Below are 20,717 nucleotides of genomic sequence, written 5' to 3'. Positions count from 1 at the left end.
TTGTGCGGGTTGGATGCGACGGAGAACCGCTCTGTGGCGAAGTGCGTGGGGTCATCAGCTCCAGGCAGACATTTTGGCCGCTGGCTCCTCCTCCCTAAAATAGTACAAGTAGTAGTGGCAAGGTAAGTACTAGCAGTGGAGCAGTCATACAATGGATAGTGTGTGCTAATAGTGGTTTTAGTAGCAGTTGTTTTTAAAGTTGTGTTAGTGTAGCAGGCGTACTAAAATAAAGAGTAGGACCAGAAGTAGTGACAGTCATGCTAGTAGAACAAGTAGAAGTACATGTAATCCTACTACTTATAGTAAAATAATTAGTAATTGGATAAATAGTAGCAATATGGTAAGGTGAGAGATATAGATTTTGTTAGTGACTGAGAAATGATGGCATTCTAGTTGTGTATGGGGTCATAAGGTATATATACGTGTGCATAGTTATCTTTAGTGAAGCAGGTGTAAGAGCATAGGGATGTGAGAGGCCTGCTGCACCCCAAATTACGGCTGTCTTTTGCCATCCGGCTGAGGGAGGTGGGACTATTTTCCTTTGCTGTCCCACAACAACCTTGCTAGTTCTTTATGAGTGGACAATGTTGATGGCGCAGGATAGCTAAGCATAGGAGTCAATGGTGTGAGGACAGCAGGTTTTCCATTTAGGAAAACCCACTGGTGGAACGTAAAATTACGACTTTTTACTTTACATCCTCTTCCCTGCTGTAGTGAATGTGCTGGTCGTGCTTCCTGTTCTCCTCTTAAGTCATCTCTATTTCAAGCAAATTAAGGTAGTTCACAAAGTGAAAGACACCCCAAGGGAACAAAATAAGATGGTTACAAAGAGTCTTTTTTCAAAGGAGATGTTATACAGTGATTCTAAGAGGCAACATGTTTAGGTTTAGCAAAAACATGATGTCACCTTTGATCACACTTCACATTTTCCATATGGTATATTGTCAAAAACCAACGTTCTTACTGAAGTCATTTACATCTTTTCTTTACAGAGAATTTGAAGATGATTGGACTAACACGACCATGATGTGCTACTTTCCTCCATTTACTAAGGGTAGGCAAAGACCTCTATGTTGGGAATATTTACTTTGTATTTGTGCATGCCCAAGGATGGATATAAGCCATGCATGGACATCAAATTTCACAGAAGCAGGCCAAACGGTATGGTATTCTCATTTACCAAACTTTGGAAGCAGTTTGACGTTTGACATACTACCCTCTGACTCCTTGGTATCCTATGTCTCGCCATCATACCCCATTGGATCTCCTCTGGTCTCCCATATCTCCACATTCTGTCCATTAATGGCTCTCATGTCTGCATATTGCTCCTCAATTAGCACACTCGGCCCTATGTCTCTTCACTTTATATCTATGACTGACATTAGCCCCCAAGACTCTGTGCCCTTCTTCAGTCACCATGGCTCCCTGTCAGACTACCATCACTCCCTTCGACTATCCCCATGTCTCTTCGGCAACCCCCATGCCTCCACATTACCAACCCCATGTTGCCTCAGTGGTCCCATGCACCTTTACCTTTTCTTGTCAGACCCTCGGACCTCATGCTTTCATACGCCTCTGTCTCCAGCTCAGCCTCTCTGTGTCTCCTCCATAGCTCCTATGTCTCCCTCATGGCCTCTTGTATCTACCCATGAGACCCAATGTTTTAGTCATAGCCAGATCTCCCATAGGTGTCTATACCACATCATCCAACCGCATGTCTCCCTTCAGTTTCCCCTGTATCCTCCTCTCCTACGTGTCTCTCTGTTTCACTCTCCATTCTCTTAGAGCAGTATATCTCTCCACTTTAAATTGAAGCTGTTGGTGTTCATTATTTAAAAACATTCTATAGTAAATACTTGACACTGTTGTATATTTTTAGACCGTGAATTATGCTATACACACATACTAATAACTCTTGCTAATGCTAATATCTTACTTGCTTATAAAAGGTAGGTCGTGAGATTATGTAAATCATGAGGTTTCCAAATGCACACGTGCAACTTTGTTGAGTGCAATGAGAAGATTTCCCATGCCTGGCCACCCTGCACCCAAGTGAATGCAGGAGCATCCATTCTGGGCCCAATGGAATGTTACCCAATCCAGAAATTTACAATATTGCTTCATTAGGCTCCCAAAGCTGGAAACAGGGACCAAAAGATATGTGAATGTCAACAGTGAAAGAAACAAAGCATCCTTCCAGTTTTTAAAAAAGCAAGACCAATACTGGTGCACATTTCTACTGAGAAATAACATATAAATTATGGTCTGTAAATTCATTAATATACGTTCATTTACTGGAGCATTCAGAAGGCAGATGAAATACTCAGCAGAAAACAGGGGGTTCCGAAGCACTAAATCTAATGTACTTGAAAGTTATACATGTGTTCTAATTCTACCCTGTATGTAGCATTCTACCCATTCTGCTGTATTGAGTAGTAAGAATAATACAATGCATTTAATGCGAGCCTCTGGTCTTGACATAAAATCTGGAGCTACTTAAGGCGGGGTGAGCAGAAGATCAAACCCATGGGTTTGTGGGGACAGAGCTAAGCACATAGGAAGCATGGCAGTGTTACAGATTCAAGAAAACAATACAAAGTCCAAAACCAAAGTGACGTTTTAAAATATGACATTCTCAAAGGAATGCAGACTGCAATAGGTATCAGCATCCAAAAGTGCGAGCAGTATCCAGCGTTACTTGAACATCCAATTTGCTTAAAACTGGAAGGTTAACCATTTTGAAGAATTTCATTGGAGCAGTGCTGGGCTCAATAGCAATAACATTATTCAGACTTCTGATAGCAAATCTGTGTTCTAAATTCTATTTTTGTTCAATTCTAATTCTGACTTGTAAATGTCTTTCTAAATGAGCCTGGGCCTATGTGGCTACATCTTCACAGTTCACTGCTGATCGGTACTCAAAAGCCTCCCTTTTTTCCCCACGTTTCAGCACCAAATCCTGCCTAAATACCAGACATGCAAACAAAGCAGGATCGTAGATCACTGATTAAAGATGTATTTCAAAATCAAGCCCCCCTATCCTTAGTCAGTAAACAAGTCGACAAGAAGTGAACATGACTTGTGACAGAAGACACTATTAATGTTTTTTAAAATCTTGTAGCCTTATGCCTTTACTAAATAATAGTATTTTCGTTTGGAATATAAATTATTGTGTTGCAATTGATAGACATGGCTATGATCTTTAACTTTTTCAGTCACCCTTTTTCCCATGTAAGAATGAATTGCTTTAGAACACACACTAAAGTATCTAGTCTTCTTCCCTGTTAAGCTTCAGCTAGAGAATCTCCAAGAGGTATTGGTCAGTTACTTTAGTGTTGTGAAAGGGACAAGTCATTATCCTATTAAAGAGTCTAATAATTTGTAGCAAGGACATTTCCCAGGCATGTTTATATTGTGAACATGACTTAAGTTCTCATAAATGTCCACTGAGTGAATTGACTCTGCTCACTGTACTAGAAGGAGAAGCTTCTATCTTTGGAATCAGTGAGTCCTCTGTAATACCTCTTTATTGTGTGAACTGGGTCATCATTCCTAATGCAACACTTTTCTTCAAACAAACTCATTGCTGGTTCAAAAATCTGCTTATTCCTGTCACAGCACAAATGAGGCATCAAGGCAACTAATGTCTACCATGACCTAGACCGTTGGCTTTTGAGCACAAGAAAGAATAAAGTTAGCTCTTTCACAACTAACTCTTTAACAATGGGTTGGTGTATTCAGTATCATTCTGGCTGATGGCTTTTTGTGAAATGTCAAGTCAAGTCAAGTCAGAGAATTTATATAGCGCACTACATACCCAGAGGGTCTCAAGGCGCTTAAGGAGGGGTGGGGAATTACTTGTCAAATATCCACGTTTTAAGTTGCTTTCTGAATGCTAGGTGGTTCTGGGTAAGGCGAAGGTAAGTGGGAAGTGAGTTCCAGGTTTTAGCTGCCAGGTAGGAGAAGGATCTACCTCCCATGGTGGTCTTGTTGATGCGAGGTACAGTGGCAAGGGCTTGGTTGTAAGATCGAAGCTGGCGGGAGGGGGTGTAGAAGGACAGTCGTGTGTTGAGGCATTCTGGTCCGATTTCGTAGAGTGCTTTGTGTGCGTGGGTTAGGAGCCGGAAAGTGATTCTCTTATTGACGGGAAGCCAGTGGAGGTTTTTCTGGTGACCAGAGATATGTTCTTTACGCGGAATGTCTAATATGAGCCTGGCTGAGGCGTTTTGGATTCGTTGGAGTTTTTTCTGGAGTTTAGCGGTAGTCCCGGCGTAGAGGGTGTTTCCATAGTCCAGTCCGCTCGTGACCAGAGCGTGGGTGACCGTTTTCCTAGTTTCGGTGGGGATCCAACGAAATGTTTTTTTGAGCATGCGAAGAATGTTGAAGCAGGATGAGGAGACGGCGTTGACTTGTCTGTTCATTGAAAGTGAGGAATCCAGGATGACGCCCAGGTTCCGTGCGTGGTCTGTCGGGATGGGTGCTTTTCCAAGGGCTTCTGGCCACCAAGAATCGTCCCATGCGGAGGGGGAGGTACCTAAGATGAGGACTTCTGTTTTATCTGAGTTCAGTTTCAGACGGCTGTGTTTCATCCATTCGGCTACTTCTTTCATTCCTTCGTGTAGGTTAGTTTTGGCGGTGCTAGGGTCATTGGTGTGTGATAGGATCAGTTGAGTGTCATCCGCGTAGGAGATGATGTTGAGGTTGTGTTGGCGGGCGATGGCCGCGAGGGGGCTCATGTATACGTTGAAAAGGGTGGGGCTGAGTGAAGATCCTTGTGGTACGCCGCAGATGACTTCAGTGGCCTCTGACTTGAATGGTGGGAGGCGGACTTTCTGGGTTCTTCCGGTGAGGAACGAGGTGATCCATTCCAGTGCTTTTCCTTGGATTCCAATGTTTCTGAGGCGCTGTAGAAGGGTGCTATGGCAGACTGTGTCGAAGGCTGCGGAGAGGTCGAGGAGGATGAGGGCGACTGTGTCTCCATTGTCCAGTAGAGTTCGAATGTCGTCTGTTGCTGCGATAAGGGCGGTCTCAGTGCTGTGTTTTGCTCGGAAGCCGGACTGTGAGGAGTCGAGGAATTTGTTGGCTTCGAGGAAGGCGGCGAGCTGGTTGTTGACAGCTTTCTCGATGACTTTGGCCGGGAATGGAAGGAGCGAGATGGGGCGGTAATTTTTGAGTTCGGTGGGGTCCGCTGTGGGTTTCTTCAGAAGGGCGCTGAGTTCAGCGTGTTTCCAGCTTTCCGGGAAGGTGGCGGATTTGAAGGAGCAGTTGATGACGTCTAGGAGGTGCGGTGCTATGATGGAGTCTGCTTTGTTGAAGATGTGGTGAGGGCATGGGTCTGTGGGGGATCCTGAGTGGATGGAGTTCATCAGGCGGATGGTGTCCTCAGTGGAGATTGTGTTCCAGTCATTAAGGATGTTCGAGGGGGGTGAAGGTCCAGCAGATGGTTGGGTGGGTTGGTCTCCGGGTTTGTTGTCGAAGCTGTTGTGGATGTCTGCAATTTTGTTGTGGAAGAATGAGGCTAGGGAGTCGCAGAGGGCTTGAGAGGGGGTGATGTCATTAGAGTTGGCCGAGGGATTGGTAAATTCCTTGACGATGTTGAAAAGTTCCTTGCTGTTGTGGGCGTTGTTATCTAGTCGTTCCTTGAAGGCGGTTTTCTTGGCCTTTCGGATCAGTTGGTGGTGTATGCGGGTGGCGTTTTTGAAGGCGTCCTTGGTGCTGGTGGTTGGGTCTTTTTTCCAGGCCTTCTCAAGGGAGCGGCAGAGTTTCTTGGATTTCTTAAGATCATCGTTGAACCATGATGCCTTCTTGCTGCCAAGTTTGCTTTGTCGCTTTTTCAGTGGTGCTAGGATGTCGGCGCTGTTGGATAGCCATAGGGTGAGGTTGGTGGCGGCTTGGTCGGGGTTAGAGGAGTGGGCTGGGGGGTTTAGAAGAAGTGATGAGGAGATCTGGTCGATGGTGATTTTGTTCCAGTTTCTTTGCAGAGTTGGTTGGGGGTGGTTGTTGGGTTTGGGCTTGTTGTAGGTAAAGTGAACGCAGCTGTGGTCAGTCCAAAGGAGATTCGTGGTGTGGCTGAAGGAGACATGATTGCTGGAGGTGAAGATAGGGTCGAGAGTATGACCTGCGATGTGGGTGGGGGAAGTGACCAGTTGTTTAAGTCCGAGGTTGGCGAGGTTGTCCAAAAGGGTGGTGGAGTTGAGGTCGTTGTTCTTTTCAAGGTGGAAGTTGAGGTCTCCCAGAAGGATGTAATCTTTGGAGGGGAGCGCGTGTGGAGTGATGAAGTCCGTGATGTCCTCACTAAATTGTGCGCAGGGTCCTGGTGGCCTGTAAAGGAGGGTGCCTCTGAGTGTGGTCTTGGGGTCGATGTGGATCTGGAAGTGAAGGTGTTCGGAGTTGGCGAGGTTGACGTCAGAGCTGGTTGAGATGTGGATGGATTTCTTATGGACGATAGCGATTCCTCCTCCTGTGTGGCCGGTACGGTCCTTGCGTATGATCTTATAATCTTCTGGGATGGCAATGGCGATGTCTGGGGCGGAGGAGGCGTTCATCCATGTTTCAGTAAGGAAGGCGACGTCCGGAGAGATGGTGTCTAGTAGATTCCATAGGTCAATGGCGTGCCTGTGGACCGATCGGGTGTTGAGCAAGATGCATTGTAGGTGGTTGGTGTCGGGAATCTGAGGTGTGATCGTAGCGGAGTTGTTGACGGTGCCGATGAATTTGCAGGAGTAGCATGAGTAAGGTCCATGGGTGTGTCCAGGAGCGGCTTGGACGCAGTTGGGGGGACGGCCGGGGTTAAGGGCTAGGAGGGTGAAGGCGTCGTACGTAATGCGGGAGGGTTGGACATTACGAGGACCAGGGGGTCTGGCGCTGGGCGCGGTCCAGGCGCGGACGGGCGTAGACGGGCTTACCTTTGGCGCACCTTCGGCGCGGATTGTGCGCGGTCGCTGCGCGTGGATGCTGCGCGCAAAAGCAGCGGTCATATAGGAATGGTGAAGGGGGGGAGGGGCGAGGGCGGCTCAGCTGGGAGGCGGGGCGGGCTCAAGGGAACGGAGCACAACAACAACAATACAAAATGGAGGGGAGGTCAGAGCAGGGCGCCGGGGGATATCGTACAAACAATATGCAGGTCACAATCAAAGCAAGCCAGCAAAGCAGCGTCCAAGCAATGTAAGCGCTGGTATATTCCTGGCGTAATTAAAACAGCCTGACACAATTAATGCAGCTTCGCAATACGATACCACGTCACAATGCGGAGGCAGGGGAGCGACCACTCGAGGCAGGAGCGAGGAGTGGATCACAGCGCTGCAAGGTCAGGGGGCGCTGTATATTGGTAGTGGGAGGGCGGCTCAGCTGGGAGGCGGGGCGGGCTCAAGGGAACGGAGCACAACAACAACAATACAAAATGGAGGGGAGGTCAGAGCAGGGCGCCGGGGGATATCGTACAAACAATATGCAGGTCACAATCAAAGCAAGCCAGCAAAGCAGCGTCCAAGCAATGTAAGCGCTGGTATATTCCTGGCGTAATTAAAACAGCCTGACACAATTAATGCAGCTTCGCAATACGATACCACGTCACAACGCGGAGGCAGGGGAGCGACCACTCGAGGCAGGAGCGAGGAGTGGATCACAGCGCTGCGAGGTCAGGGGGCGCTGTATATTGGTAGTGGGAGGGCGGCTCAGCTGGGAGGCGGGGTGGGCTCAAGGGAACGGAGCACAACAACAACAATACAAAATGGAGGGGAGGTCAGAGCAGGGCGCCGGGGGATATCGTACAAACAATATGCAGGTCACAATCAAAGCAAGCCAGCAAAGCAGCGTCCAAGCAATGTAAGCGCTGGTATATTCCTGGCGTAATTAAAACAGCCTGACACAATTAATGCAGCTTCGCAATCGACAAGCGCTGAACCCCAGTCATATTTTCAACATATCTACATGAGATAATTTTACATACAATGAATCTAAATGTGAATCATTTCTATAGCCAAGGACAGTGGCGAAACTTTGGTATGCTCTGGGCCTTGTGCATACATATTGGCCTGCCCCGGGGGTATCTCATTCCATCCTCATTGCAAGACTGATGTGATGTTAGATGTCTCCTGAGTGTGGTCAGAAGGATGAGCCCTAGCAGGAACTTCAGAGTCTCCTATCTCTGCTCATGATTTCATTCATCAGTCCTTATTGACTGATCTCCATTTGAGTAGGCCCCTTGGTGTACAACTTGGAACCAAGCTTCATCTTTCTTCAAACCCAAAGAATGCACCGATACATCCTGAATACCTGTCCATATAAAGGGATTTTGTATGGAAGCAACTGAAACGCTCTCTGAATGGCATCTCTAGAGCTAGCACCTAGTTAGGAAAAAGCTGTCCATTGTATTCTATTTGCTTAAAGTCTGGCTTATCCCTAAATTACTGCTACCATCAGTATTTCCCTCTGCTTGGTAATAACTGCACATTTACAGAACTAGATAACATAACATAACATAACATGTGTATTTGTAAAGCGCACGTTCACCCAGAGGTTTCTTGGCGCTGAATAACAGATGTTTATTGTTACCCAACTCAATGGTACTCAATTTATCGACCTCAGATGGATGAAAGGCTGAGTGGACCCGCCGGGATTTGAACCTGTGACCATGAGGTCGAACACAGGCCCCTGCAGTGGACGCATTAGTCCACTGAGCCACCAGACCCAGCTATTGTAGCTTGTGTATCTAGTACTAATTGTCGTCTACAGTTACTGAGGAAAAGCCTCTTGTTCACTAAGAAGTTACTCATATTGCGCAAAAAGTATCCTGTGTCCTATTTGTTCTCAAGCAGTATGCTTTGTTTACATGTTCACCTCATCATCTCTTACTCATCTCTATCTTTTGCAGATTCACACTGTTCCCTGGATGCGACTGACATTGAGTTAGAAATGGAACTATGGTGAGATTTATTTTGTAAAGAACATTGTGAAAGATCCCTGTGCCTAAGATCCATGTAACTGTCTATAGAAAAATGTAGGTTTCAAGTGACCTCAAAATTGATGAACAGGAACTCGCTGGTTTCAGTATCACCTGTATTTTTAGTGTGCTATGCAGGATAGCTTCTCGGAATGAGCTAAAGCTAACAAACCATATTCTAAATTCACCCCTCAGGGTGAAATTATGAATTCTGTTCTCCGTTATTTTATTTAATTAAGACAATTGCAGATTTTATTTTTCCTGATACTCTTACTTTTATAGGCAGAGGCCATTCCTTGTTTATTGACTACATTTTTGTCAGTCTCCTCAGCACTTCTACAATGGGTAATCGAATATGAGATAATTTGAGATGTTCATAGTCACCACAATCCTTTATCAGACTCTCTTGACTGGAGATTAAAATACAACTCCATCACTCATTGAATTGGGGTTGAAACTTTATGTGATCAATGCCATAGAGTAAAGTGGGGAAAAGTGATCCCGCAGGTCTTTTATTAACACATTGAATGATTTTTTATCTGATTTGAATGTTTGTTTGGATGACTGGATCATTAATACATTTCAGTCCATCTGTGACAAAATGGTTTAATTGTGGCTGCCCTAAGTCTCTTTGTCTTCTGAAGGCTGCTCTTAAGCAGGTCCCTATAGATAGGGAGCATGCTGCCTGCTGTCAGAAAAGAATATAAGAAGGCCTTAACCGGTTGCAAGTTCATCTTATGCATGTCTCCATGGGAAACCAGAGATAATGCCCTCTTTTGGAGGGTGATAAATAGACTTTGTTTTGCAGAAATGCCAGGGCCTGCTTTATGCCACCATATCTCGGACCAGCAATGGGTGGATCATTTTAAAGGCGTGTATAGCTTTGGTCTTGCTCAGGGCATGGAGGATCAGGGTGGTTTAGTTCTGGGCAGAGCCAATGTTGTTTTCACCCAGAGGACGTTTCCCAGGGCATGTAATGAGGAGCCAGGACCCAATGGTATACATCCTGACCTGTTTCGGGACAATATCGAGGTTTGGGGACCAGTTTTGACGTTTTATTTAAATGCTGCAGGGAAGGAGGGTACCCCGCTTTTGTGGTCCACTGCTGTAATTGTCCCGATTTTCAAGAAGGGGACAATGACAACTCTAAGTGTTATCGTTCAATATCTATTATTGATGCAGCAGTGAAAGTCCTTGGGAGGATTCTTTTAAATAGGTTGAAGCTGTGGACAGATGTGAATGATATATTCTCAGAGCTGCAATTTGGTTTTAGGCCAAGCAAATCGACAACTGACCGAAGCCTAAACCTCTGTTTAATTACAAACAAATGCACTGTTGCCCAGTCAGGATCACTTCACCTGATATTTATGGACCTTACATCTGCATTCGATAGACTCATCCATAAGAAGCTCTGGGATCTGTTCCATGTGATGGGTGTGCATCCAGAAATAGTACTCCTCTTATTAAATCTACACGCTAGCACTTCGGCTGTGGTGAAGGACTCACATGGGTCAGATCTCATCTAGCATTTTAGTACCACAAGTGTACTGCGCCATGGTTGCAGACATGTACCTTTTTTGTTCACCCTTTATATCACTGGACTGCAACAGGCCCTCCTTTTAGTGCAGGCAGATTGCCTCAGGGTAGGAATAAAATCGATGCATGTCTTGTTATATGCCGATGATGCGGTGCTCATGGCATGTACCTCTGTAAGTCTGCAATCTTTACTGGATATGTTTGTCTCCTTTATGGGCAGTTTATACCTCGCAGTTAATTTCACAAAGTCATAAGCTGTGGTACCTGGCTCTCAGTCCTCAAGTTACAAAACCTTTAAGGTAGGGAGTCATACCCAAGCTAAAGTTCCGTCTTTTTCCTATCTCGGGGTGTTATTTGATATTAATATGAGTTGGAACCTCCTAGTTGAGGGAAAGAGATGTGATCTGATCAAGATCACAGGTGCTGTAGCCAGGTTTGCACAGAGGCTAGGCTCATGGTCACCGAATACCTTAGTTAAGTTTTATCAGGCCAAGTGTGTTTCAAATGCGCTATATGACAGCCAGGTATGGGGTTATACAATGGCTGTTAAGATCCAGTTTGTAGAAAACACTTTCTTAAGAAGCATCCTGCAGGTCCCTCAAAGTACCCCAGCCTTTTCTGTTCATGAGGAGCTTGACATAAGAAATATTGGTGACCTCATTGCTCTTAAGCCCCTGCTGTGCTATTTTAAGATTTGGACTTGGAAGGGCTCTCACCCGAACAGACTGATCTTGTCTAACTGTTTGTCCCTAGATCACGTGCAAAAACATTCCCTCGATTGCCTATGTGAAGGCAGCTTTTATCAGCATGAGCAGGTCTGAGGTAATTCATAACCAACATTACCTGCGCCTCTGGGAGTTTAAAAGGGTGAGAGACTTATTTTTTGAACGTTTAATACTGCAACATGAATATGCAGAGTTGTTGAAGCCCATGGTAGGGGCGCATATGTTATTAAAATCTGTTCAGGGTATGGAGCTTTATCTATTTAATGAGAGGGTTAGATTTGTGGTGGTAAGATTTAGATTTAATTGCTGCACCATCTTTTGGCCTTATCCAGTGGATGGTTTCGTCTGAGTACTCTGGGGCTATGTGGCTGCAACAATATGTCTCCTCAGGACACCTTACATTTACAGTTTCTGTGTAAATATTTTAGCTTGCCCAGAAAACGGTTCATTCTCCTGATATTAAAAGTTCTGAATTTCTCACAAGATTGCCCGGCACTGATGTACCTGCCGCTCCTGCTGAGCGAGCATGCTTTATTTGCTGTTTCTTGCTTTTTAGGTGCCGCTTTGAGATCAAGGCGATCTAGATCCGATTAATCCACTGTGGTATACAAGGATTTTTTTTAACTATCTATCAATCCAAACTCATCTTTTTAATTTGTTATGGTGTCATAAGAATGATTGCCTATTTGTTTTTATAATCTTTTTCTGAAATGTATGTTTATGATTTGATGCTCTTTTATGGTTGTATTCATAACCAAATAAAGATTTTAATTTTAAAAGGTCCATGTATAATAATGCCAATCTAATTCTGGCCACCAGGGGCAAATTTACTCAAGCAAAACCTTGTAGATGTTTTTATTATCCGTGCTCTAATTCCCATAGTGAATTGAAAAGGGCCTTAAAAGAAAAACCCAGGAAGAGAATTAAACTAATCTAGTTTTGTGCACTTTATTGGAAGGTCCTTAAAGATAGTGAAGTGGCTTTGCATTATAGGCATAGGAACAACTCGCTTGTGCTAGCCTGTAGGAACAGTAACATTTTCTGGGAGCTAATAAATCATCCTTTATTTAGGAAAGATTCCAGCCCAAGTTGTCCTCATATATTCTCCCAAAAGATGGGTTAGACACTTTGAAGAAATGTATTATGTACCAATCCCTGATGGTTTAATTCAGGGATATGTGTCCCCTGTAGAGACCAAGATCTGCATTATTGTGGATGAGGTTGAGGGTGCCATTATTGCAACTTAAAAGAATAAAGCCCGGGTCCGGATGGGGTCCTTCTGACTTACGTAAGCAAATGTTGCACTTTGCCCCACTTTACTTACTTACGCATTAACGCAGCAGCTAGGCATAGTATCCCTGACTCTTGCTCCACGTGGGTGATTGTCCCTTGTATTTAAAAAATGAAATAAAGATAACCCTAGTTGCTATCACCCTATCTCTTTAATCAATTTAGTACTCAAGATTATAAGGCAGTTCGTTTTAAACAGGCTGACAGAGTGGGCCATTGACCATCATATACTCTCAGATGTTCAATATGGTTTCAGACCTGATTTGGGAACTGTTGATAAATACTTAAATCTGTATTTAATTATTAATAAACATTCTGTTGCCAAAGCAGGAGGAATTCATTTGGCCTTTATGGATCTTAGTTTGGCCTTTGACAGGGTAAACAGTGACCAACTTTGGTTAATAAAGAGTTCTATGGCAGTTGAAGCAAATATTGTTTATTTTTTGCGGGAGTTGTACCAGAATTTGTCTGCGAGAGCTAGGTATGGTGAAGGAGGCAAATGTACAGAGACCTTTCATTTGAAACGGAGAGTGAAACAAGGACGTATTCTTGCCCCATTTTTGCTTACATTGTACAATAGTCATTTGGAACAGACCCTAGTTGGCTCGGGGCAAGATATGCAAATGATGGAAGAGTGTTTGATATGTGCTGATGACACAATTCTTTTAGCTAGAACTTCGGCCACCAACGTTTACTTGACTCATTTGTGAGTTTTATGTATTCGCTAGATCTTAGCACTCATTTTAAGAAGTTACATGTAATGCTGGTAGGCCCAGTATCAACAAAATCCAGAACATTTTGTGCTTGGCACTCCCTTATTAGCAAAGTAGAGTTTTTCCCATATTTAGGGGTGACATTTGAATCCTTAAACAGTTGGGCCCTTCTTTTAAGGTCTAGAAGACATTTAATTGCTAGATCAATTGCGTCTGTTTCCCATTTTGCATCTAGAAAAGGCCATACGTCCCTACAGGTGATGCTTAAAATCTATATAGTCAAATGTGTTTTGATTGCATCTTCTGGCATTGACATTTCGGAATATGTAATATTTCCACCTTGCAAACAGCAGAAAATTAATTCTGAGAAGATTACTGTCTCCCACCCAAAGCTTTGCCTCCTTTATAATTCATAAGCTGGGTCAATGTTATGTGTTCTATATCATTATTCTGCATCTCTTGTTCCTATGGCTGTCAGTTTGGCTAATAACAGAAACATAGTTACATCATATGGTAAAGATTGCCTAATATTAGAACAGGCCTCTAGATTTAGGTGGTTGAATTACATAGCGTCCTCCTTTAAAGAGCTGGATCGACCTAATATATTTGAATGCTCTGTCAGATTTGTACAGGCGGATTTTGCTTGGACTTAAAAGGCCTTTATGACCCGGGATAAGGCTGGCAGGGAATCATTAGAATTACTTAACCGCATCAGCACGACGCAGATTCCTGCGCTGTGCTGAACGTTCTAATGAGCCAACGGGCTCATGACGGGACGGTTCCATCATGAGCACAGGCCAACCAACGCTCATGACGGAACCGTTCAGTCATGAGCATCGAAGGGGTTAAATTAAATGTTTTCATTTCCCTTTGGTACTTACCACATGGGCCCTGAACGGACTGAATAGGTGGCTAACCCTGGCACTTGCCAATAATGTGCAGTGTAGACCATGTCATTCAGAAGAAAAAGAAGACGCTGACGCCTCAAGGCACGTTTTCCCTATGTGCTGGAACACTGATCAGCTTCTCTTGGCACTAACTTGCAGCACATCTGATCAGGCCTAGCTATTGCTGCCACAAGTGCCTCATAGCTGCCAAGTCACCGCCCTGGGACCTGCACCTAGAGAGGACTTCATTATGTCCTTGTCCATGGGCGGCCCAGCTACTATCACCAAAGCTCACAAGGCAGAGGGTGCAGCTGCTTCTGACACTGTCAAGCTCTGGAGAGGATCACAGCTGGTAAGACTCCAGTGAACTCAGACTGAGAGCAGGAGGCAGGCCGATGTCCTAACAGCCCAAGGAATGGGTGAGAGATTGAACACTAATAGAGTCTTAAAGAGACTAACTACTATACCTCAAAGACCCTAGCATAATTGGAAGAGCAGAAGGGAGTAGAGTGGTTGGGGGGCGGGGGGCATCTTTCCTAGCTGTATTAATCTTGCATCCTCTAATCTTGGACATGACCATTTTTTGTTAATACATAGTATTGCGTCTTATTGTGTATTAACCCCTTCGATGCTGATGACGAGCTCAGCTCGTCATCAGCTACGGCGCTCGTATGCTGATGACGAGCTGAGCTCGTCATGTAACGCGGGGTTTTTGAAAAATCCAGCACAGAGCGGGAAAACCGCTAGCGCGCAAGGGGTTAAAACATTTTTCATTTTGCTTTGAAAAGCACCTGGCTGGACACTTACATTATTGTGCTGCTGGGTGTCTGTCTGGGGTTGAGCTCCCTGCAGCGCCTGTTACCGCTTGCCATGGCTACCACTGAGAGTCAAGTGTTGAAGAGGTTGTGCTTGGCCCAGTTTGCAGAGCTGTAGTAGGCCACGACAGTCCAAGCAAATAACCCCAGCCTACATGGCTGTTGTCCAGTATTCAACAGATTTCAAACAAATGCATCATTGAGTTAAGAGTTTAGCATGACCATATTCAGTTGGGTACATTTCAGGGCTTCTCTGTCAATATGAATATTAAACTTGACCTAGAGCCTTACCCTAATATTTTGAGCACATTGTGTTATGGAACTCATAATTCAATGCACTGAAATACTACATTTAACTAGTATTTACCTTTTCTTTAAGACATGTTTTTTCCCCTTCCACATGTGTGCCTAGTGGGAGGAGAGGCCTATACTTTGCCTCTCTCCCTTTACATAGCCCTCATCAAATCCACTCCACCCTAACAGATCCTGTTAATAGTCCTAATTATGAAGTTTACATTTCAGTTGGGTAGGTTCATAAGGCTAATATTTAATGTTAGTTGAGATGGTTACAATGGGGAAGTTTAGGGAGTTGTTAAGGACTGAGATGTGTACCAAATGGAAGATGATTCAACCATCGAACCATGAGTTTTAGCTATCTGTTACATTTATAGTGCAAAACTCCATCCCAAATTTGTTCATCGCTTCTTGCTGCCCCACCAGACTGCCTTACACAGGTTCTATTGGGGTAACATTATACTTGAAAGGATTTATTGTTGGTAAAGGTTGAGTTGATCCAGATCCTGTTAAAAAGTAAAAATACCCTTAACTACCTTAAAGATTTGGTTATTGCAGATTAGGATTAGGAGAATTTGTGTGGAGAAGTTTATTCAAGAGGTAAGCATAATCCCATTGTGATGGCATTCACTTTCATGAACAAGGGATGAACATGTGGGGAACAGTGAGACAAAGGACATTAGAGAGTATGGTAGTTTCCAAGTTGACAACCTGGTCAAGTTCCAAAAAGCGCCAGGATGCCTCCAAGTAGTTTCATTATAGAGCTGATAACTGCTAAATACAACGGCAGATTAGAGGTAGAATGGTTGGTAACCATGCTGTACCCAAAAGGGAATGCTGAAAATATAATTTTGCACGACAGAAGCTCGCAGTCAAACAACTCAATATACAGTTTCCCTTGCGGGCAGTGTTATGAATCAAAAGAAACTGCATGAGTAATAGTGAATTATTTAAACATGCTGGTAATTAGACCAATTACCTACCTTTACCTGCCTGAGGGTTGTTTTGCTGGATATGGTTCGGTAAGGACTCTCTGTAGGTAGTCAGTCATACCAGTTCGGTTATACAATATTCAGGCATTACAGTTTGGTTAATGTGAGACAAGAAGTCTCTTATATGGCGTGGCTGTGAGACCTTGCCGTATAATAAACTCAATACCTGTATTGGGTCCAGTCAGATTAGTTTGAAAAACCTTAGCTTAGCCCTGGGTAGATGTGGCTCTGTGCAGTCAGGCTTTATCAAAGAAACAAGTGTAAAGCATCAAGAAGCACCAAAACAGTTAAATAAGAAAGAAACAAGGCTCAATAAAAATACAACAACAATTTATAAAAGTAGGTTATATTTTTATGTTTAAATAGACACCTCAAGGGCAAACATCCAAGCCAGAGTTCCGGAGATATGCATTTTCAAATCAATATTAAATCACTTCTTTTACACTCAATCTAATGGACAGCGTTCAATGTTGAAAACGTTTATAAAGTTGAAAGCTAGTTAGCTGGTCCTCTTTGGGTGAGCAACCCTGGCAGGGACCGAGTCACAGGGATCACAGGGGTCTTGTTGAACAGTTACCTCGCAGTCAAAGCAGTCTCCAGTGCAGTACCAGGCTCTAAGGGTGATTCCTAGACTTCAGTGGAGTGGTCCTGATGCGAGGGATACAGGATGTTGAAGGGTGCTGATCTGGTGAAGGGGGTCTTCCTGGGTCTACTCCTCTGTCCACGAACAAAGTGGGGCAACTTTGGCCACAGGGATCGATGTCCCTCGAACTCTGGTTGAAGTCCAGCAAAAAAACAGTTGCCACTAGTCTCCAGTTACAGCAAAATCAGCTGTTCTCTTTAATTGGTGATAACTTTATTGCTGGGCAGTCAACCTGCACTGCAAAAACTCTCCTGAGTCCAACATACTTGGGTGCAACTTTTGGTGGTCGGGACTAGGTTTCCCATTCTGCATGTTTGCGATCATTGCAGTCAGGCGTTCTTGGCTAACAACTCACCTAGGCAGGATTCTCCAGCTTTTGTGGCCCTGTAACTGTAACTGGAAGCCAGCCAATTGACTCTTGGAGTCTCTTTTGGCTGAGGATTAGGGTTGACTTTTCCTCAAGCAGGGCACCACAAGCACAGTCCTTTCTGTGCTAGAGCAAGGAGCAGCAAGTGCAGTCCAGTCTTGTAGCAGCCTCTCTTTGCTGAATCCAGAGAACAGCATGGTAGTTCTTCTTCAGTCCACTCTTCAGTACATACGTGATCTGAGGTATTAGTGCCAGGGGGTGTCACTTTAATTCCCAGTTTGTGTCCTTGGGGATGTGGCAGCTACTAGCCAGCGGGCTACTAGGTTCCCTCCTGCCTAGTGATGACTTTCTGTGTATTGTGGCATCTAGCTAGCCCAGAATGCACCATTCCACCCAAGCCCAACATGGCAGAACCCTTCTCTTGTTGTGGGGCACTCCATAGCCTACCCCAAAGGTGTGGCTAACTTGGGACTACACACCAACGGAAAAAACAGTTTGGCCTCGACTTTCCTCTCTCTGCCCTCACTGCTAATCAGTCTGCAAGAACAAAAGAGAAGTACCTCTTGTAAATGTCCACTGTTTGCCTTCAAAGGCAGCTTCCCTATTGAAGCTTGCCTTTTGGGCTTGCACCCTGTTTGGCCTTCCTTCTAGGGAGAAGCCACACCTCCTCCAAGGGCAGGCCTTTGTAGCAAGCATCAAGTTGAGCATCAAGTTGGGTTTAAAGCAATGATTCTTTTTATACCACTTCCAGTTTCAAACTTTATTCCGGACATAGACCATAAAAGTCACAGCTCTGAAAGAAAAGTACAGTACAGAAGCCCAGGTAAAAACACAATTAATAACAAAACTCGATGTTTACAAAAAAACAAAAATGCGGGCTCACTTAGGTAACAGCAAAACAAATACCATAGGGCCAGATGTAGGTAACTTCCATTTAGCAACTCCTTAATAGCGATTATTGCTGAATCGCTATTAAGGACTCGCTAAATGGAATGTAGGTAGGAATCACTAAAATATAAACGATTTCTTAACATTCCTTAATAAAGAATTGGTAATTCCGTTTAGTTATTAAGGAATATTTAGCCATTTATTCCTATGGGCTAGGAGGCCCATAGGAAGGAATGGGAAGAGATTCACTATTAGCGATTCGGTATTACCGAATCGTTAATAGCAGGAGGTATTTCAAGGGTGCCAGGGTGTCTAAAGGACACCTTGTTGCACCCCTGAAATGTGCATGTGTGCACATGTGGCGCACATACATGCCCTAAGGGCATGGATTTGTGCCACATGGCACATAAAAAAAAGCAAAAAAGTGCTTTTTGTAAGGAAATCGCTACTTACCACCAACTTGGAGTTGGTGGTAAATAGCGATTCCTTAAGGCTGAGGTGCACTGTTTTTAGTGCTACCTACATTACATTTAAGGAATCAGTATTTCCGATTCCTTAGATGCAAGAGCAAAATAAGGAATCGCTATTTAGCTATTCCTCATTTTGCATGTAGGTTTAAAGTCACCTACATCGCACATGGCTAAATACCGGTCGGTAACGCAGAAATTTAACGAATTTCGGCGTTACTGACCGTTATTTAGCCACCTACATCTGGCCCATAGATCTTAAAACCATAGTATAAAATGATGGTTTAAAAGCCATAAATAGAAAGATATTCTCGTTTTTTTTAAATTACACATATGCTAAAATTAAAACAGTCTGCATGCAAGGGAAATGATGATATTCGGAAGAGTTGTGTGACAGAAAATGTATTTCGAGCATAAAGGTTCGTGTGAGATTACTTTGCGCCCAATCGGCCAAACGCTCCGTAGAAATTTGGTGATCGAGAACACAATGGTGGGCGAGGTGTCGACTCTGAATTTTCTCAGAGCGACTTCAATAGTGGTGCACTCCTAACGAAGGTAGAAGGGGGACGATCCAGCGTTTTCGCTGCTTTAAGTAAAAGGGGCAAAAAAACTACAGATGTTTATTAGTTTCCTCACACCCATTGTATGCTGGGCAGAGGTTACTTCCTCCCGTACCACGTTTCCATTTTGAGATAAATTATGGGAGGGGAAGAGTGCCCAATCTAAACCTTATGTCAAGGGCTTTGGTGGAGGGAGTATTTAGAAGTCTCATTCAAAACTTAGCACTGCTGAGTTGTCAGTGTGTAACCCTGTACTTGCCCTTGGGGCTCCTGGGCTTTCTACAGTAAAAATGACAATGTGAGGATTTTTATGTGAGGACATGTAAAAACACAGGTTCTACTTTTTAAATATACATCATCCTGCCTTTGGGCTTCTCAGGCCTGCCTTAGCGCAGACATATGTATTAAAAAGGAAAGTTTGGGTTGTCATTGCTTTAAATGGCAAAGTCTAGTTAGCTGTTTAAAACTGCTCTGCCAGCCTGCAATGGGGCTATGAGAGTCACACTTTGATTTCGATCAATCAATCAATCAGGGGATTTGTAAAGTGCGCTACTTACCCGTGAGGGTCTCAAGGCGCTGAGGGGGGGCGACACTACTGTTCGAAGAGCCAGGTCTTGAGGAGTTTTCTGAAGGCGGGTAGGTCTTCGGTCTGACGTAGGTCGGTAGGAAGGGTGTTCCAGGTCTTGGCGGCGAGGTAGGAGAAGGAACTGCCGCTGGAGGTAATTCGTTGGATGCGGGGGACGGTGGGGAGGGCGAGGCTGGCGGAGCGGAGCTTGCGGGTGGGGGTGTGGAAGTTGGGTCTGCTATTCAGGTAGGCTGGTCCGGCGTTGTGGAGTGCTTTGTGTGCGTGGGTGAGGAGTTTGAAGGTGATCCTCTTGTCGACGGGGAGCCAGTGTAGGTTCCTCAGGTGGGGGGTGATGTGGCAGCGGCGGGGTGCATTGACGATCAGTCGGGCGGAGGCATTTTGAATGTGCTGGAGTCGTCGTAGGTGTTTGGCTGGGATTCCGGCATGGAGTGCGTTGCCGTAGTCCAGCCTGCTGCTGACGAGGGCCTGTGTCACCGTTCTTCTTGTTTCGGCCGGGATCCATTTGTAGATCCTGCGAAGGGTGCGGAGGGTGTTGTAGCAGGAGGAGGAGGCGGCGTTGACCTGTTTGGACATGGAGAGGGTGGAGTCGAGGATGAATCCCAGGTTGCGTGCGTGGTCGGTGGGTGTCGGTGTTGTCCCCAGAGTGGTAGGCCACCAGGATTCGTCCCAGGCTGAGGGGTTGGGCCCGAGGATGAGGACCTTCGTCTTGTCCGAGTTCAGTTTCAGACGGCTGCTCCTCATCCAGTCGTCGATGGTCTTCATTCCATCATGGATGTTGGTTTTGGCGGTGCATGGGTCCTTGGTGAGGGAGAGGATGAGCTGAGTATCGTCGGCGTAGGAGATGATGTTGAGGTTGAAGTGGCGGGCCACTTGTGCGAGGGGGGCCATGTAGATGTTGAACAGCGTCTGGCTGAGGGAGGAGCCCTGGGGGACGCCGCAGATGATGTTGGTGGCTTCAGATCAAAAAGGCGAGAGGCGGACGCTCTGGGATCTGTCGGAGAGGAAGGATGTGG

The 20,717-nt window shown here is 44.9% G+C and overlaps 1 protein-coding gene across 1 annotated transcript in view; it reads left to right on the top strand.

Annotated features, from left to right (window-relative positions):
• LOC147673861 (uncharacterized) overlaps positions 1–20,717 on the top strand; it is a 1,240,526-nt gene that overhangs the window by 856,096 nt on the left and 363,713 nt on the right. Inside the window, exons 8-9 of the mRNA XM_086947748.1 lie at positions 993–1,054; positions 8,873–8,924. Of these exons, the coding sequence (XP_086803874.1) occupies positions 993–1,054; positions 8,873–8,924 (114 nt within the window). The remainder of the gene's footprint in view (positions 1–992; positions 1,055–8,872; positions 8,925–20,717) is intronic.

Source organism: Lissotriton vulgaris, chromosome 12 (assembly GCF_964263255.1).
Source record: "Lissotriton vulgaris chromosome 12, aLisVul1.2, whole genome shotgun sequence".
In the NCBI taxonomy this organism is placed as follows: Eukaryota; Metazoa; Chordata; class Amphibia; order Caudata; family Salamandridae; genus Lissotriton; species Lissotriton vulgaris.
This window is presented reverse-complemented; position numbering and strand designations above follow the sequence as displayed.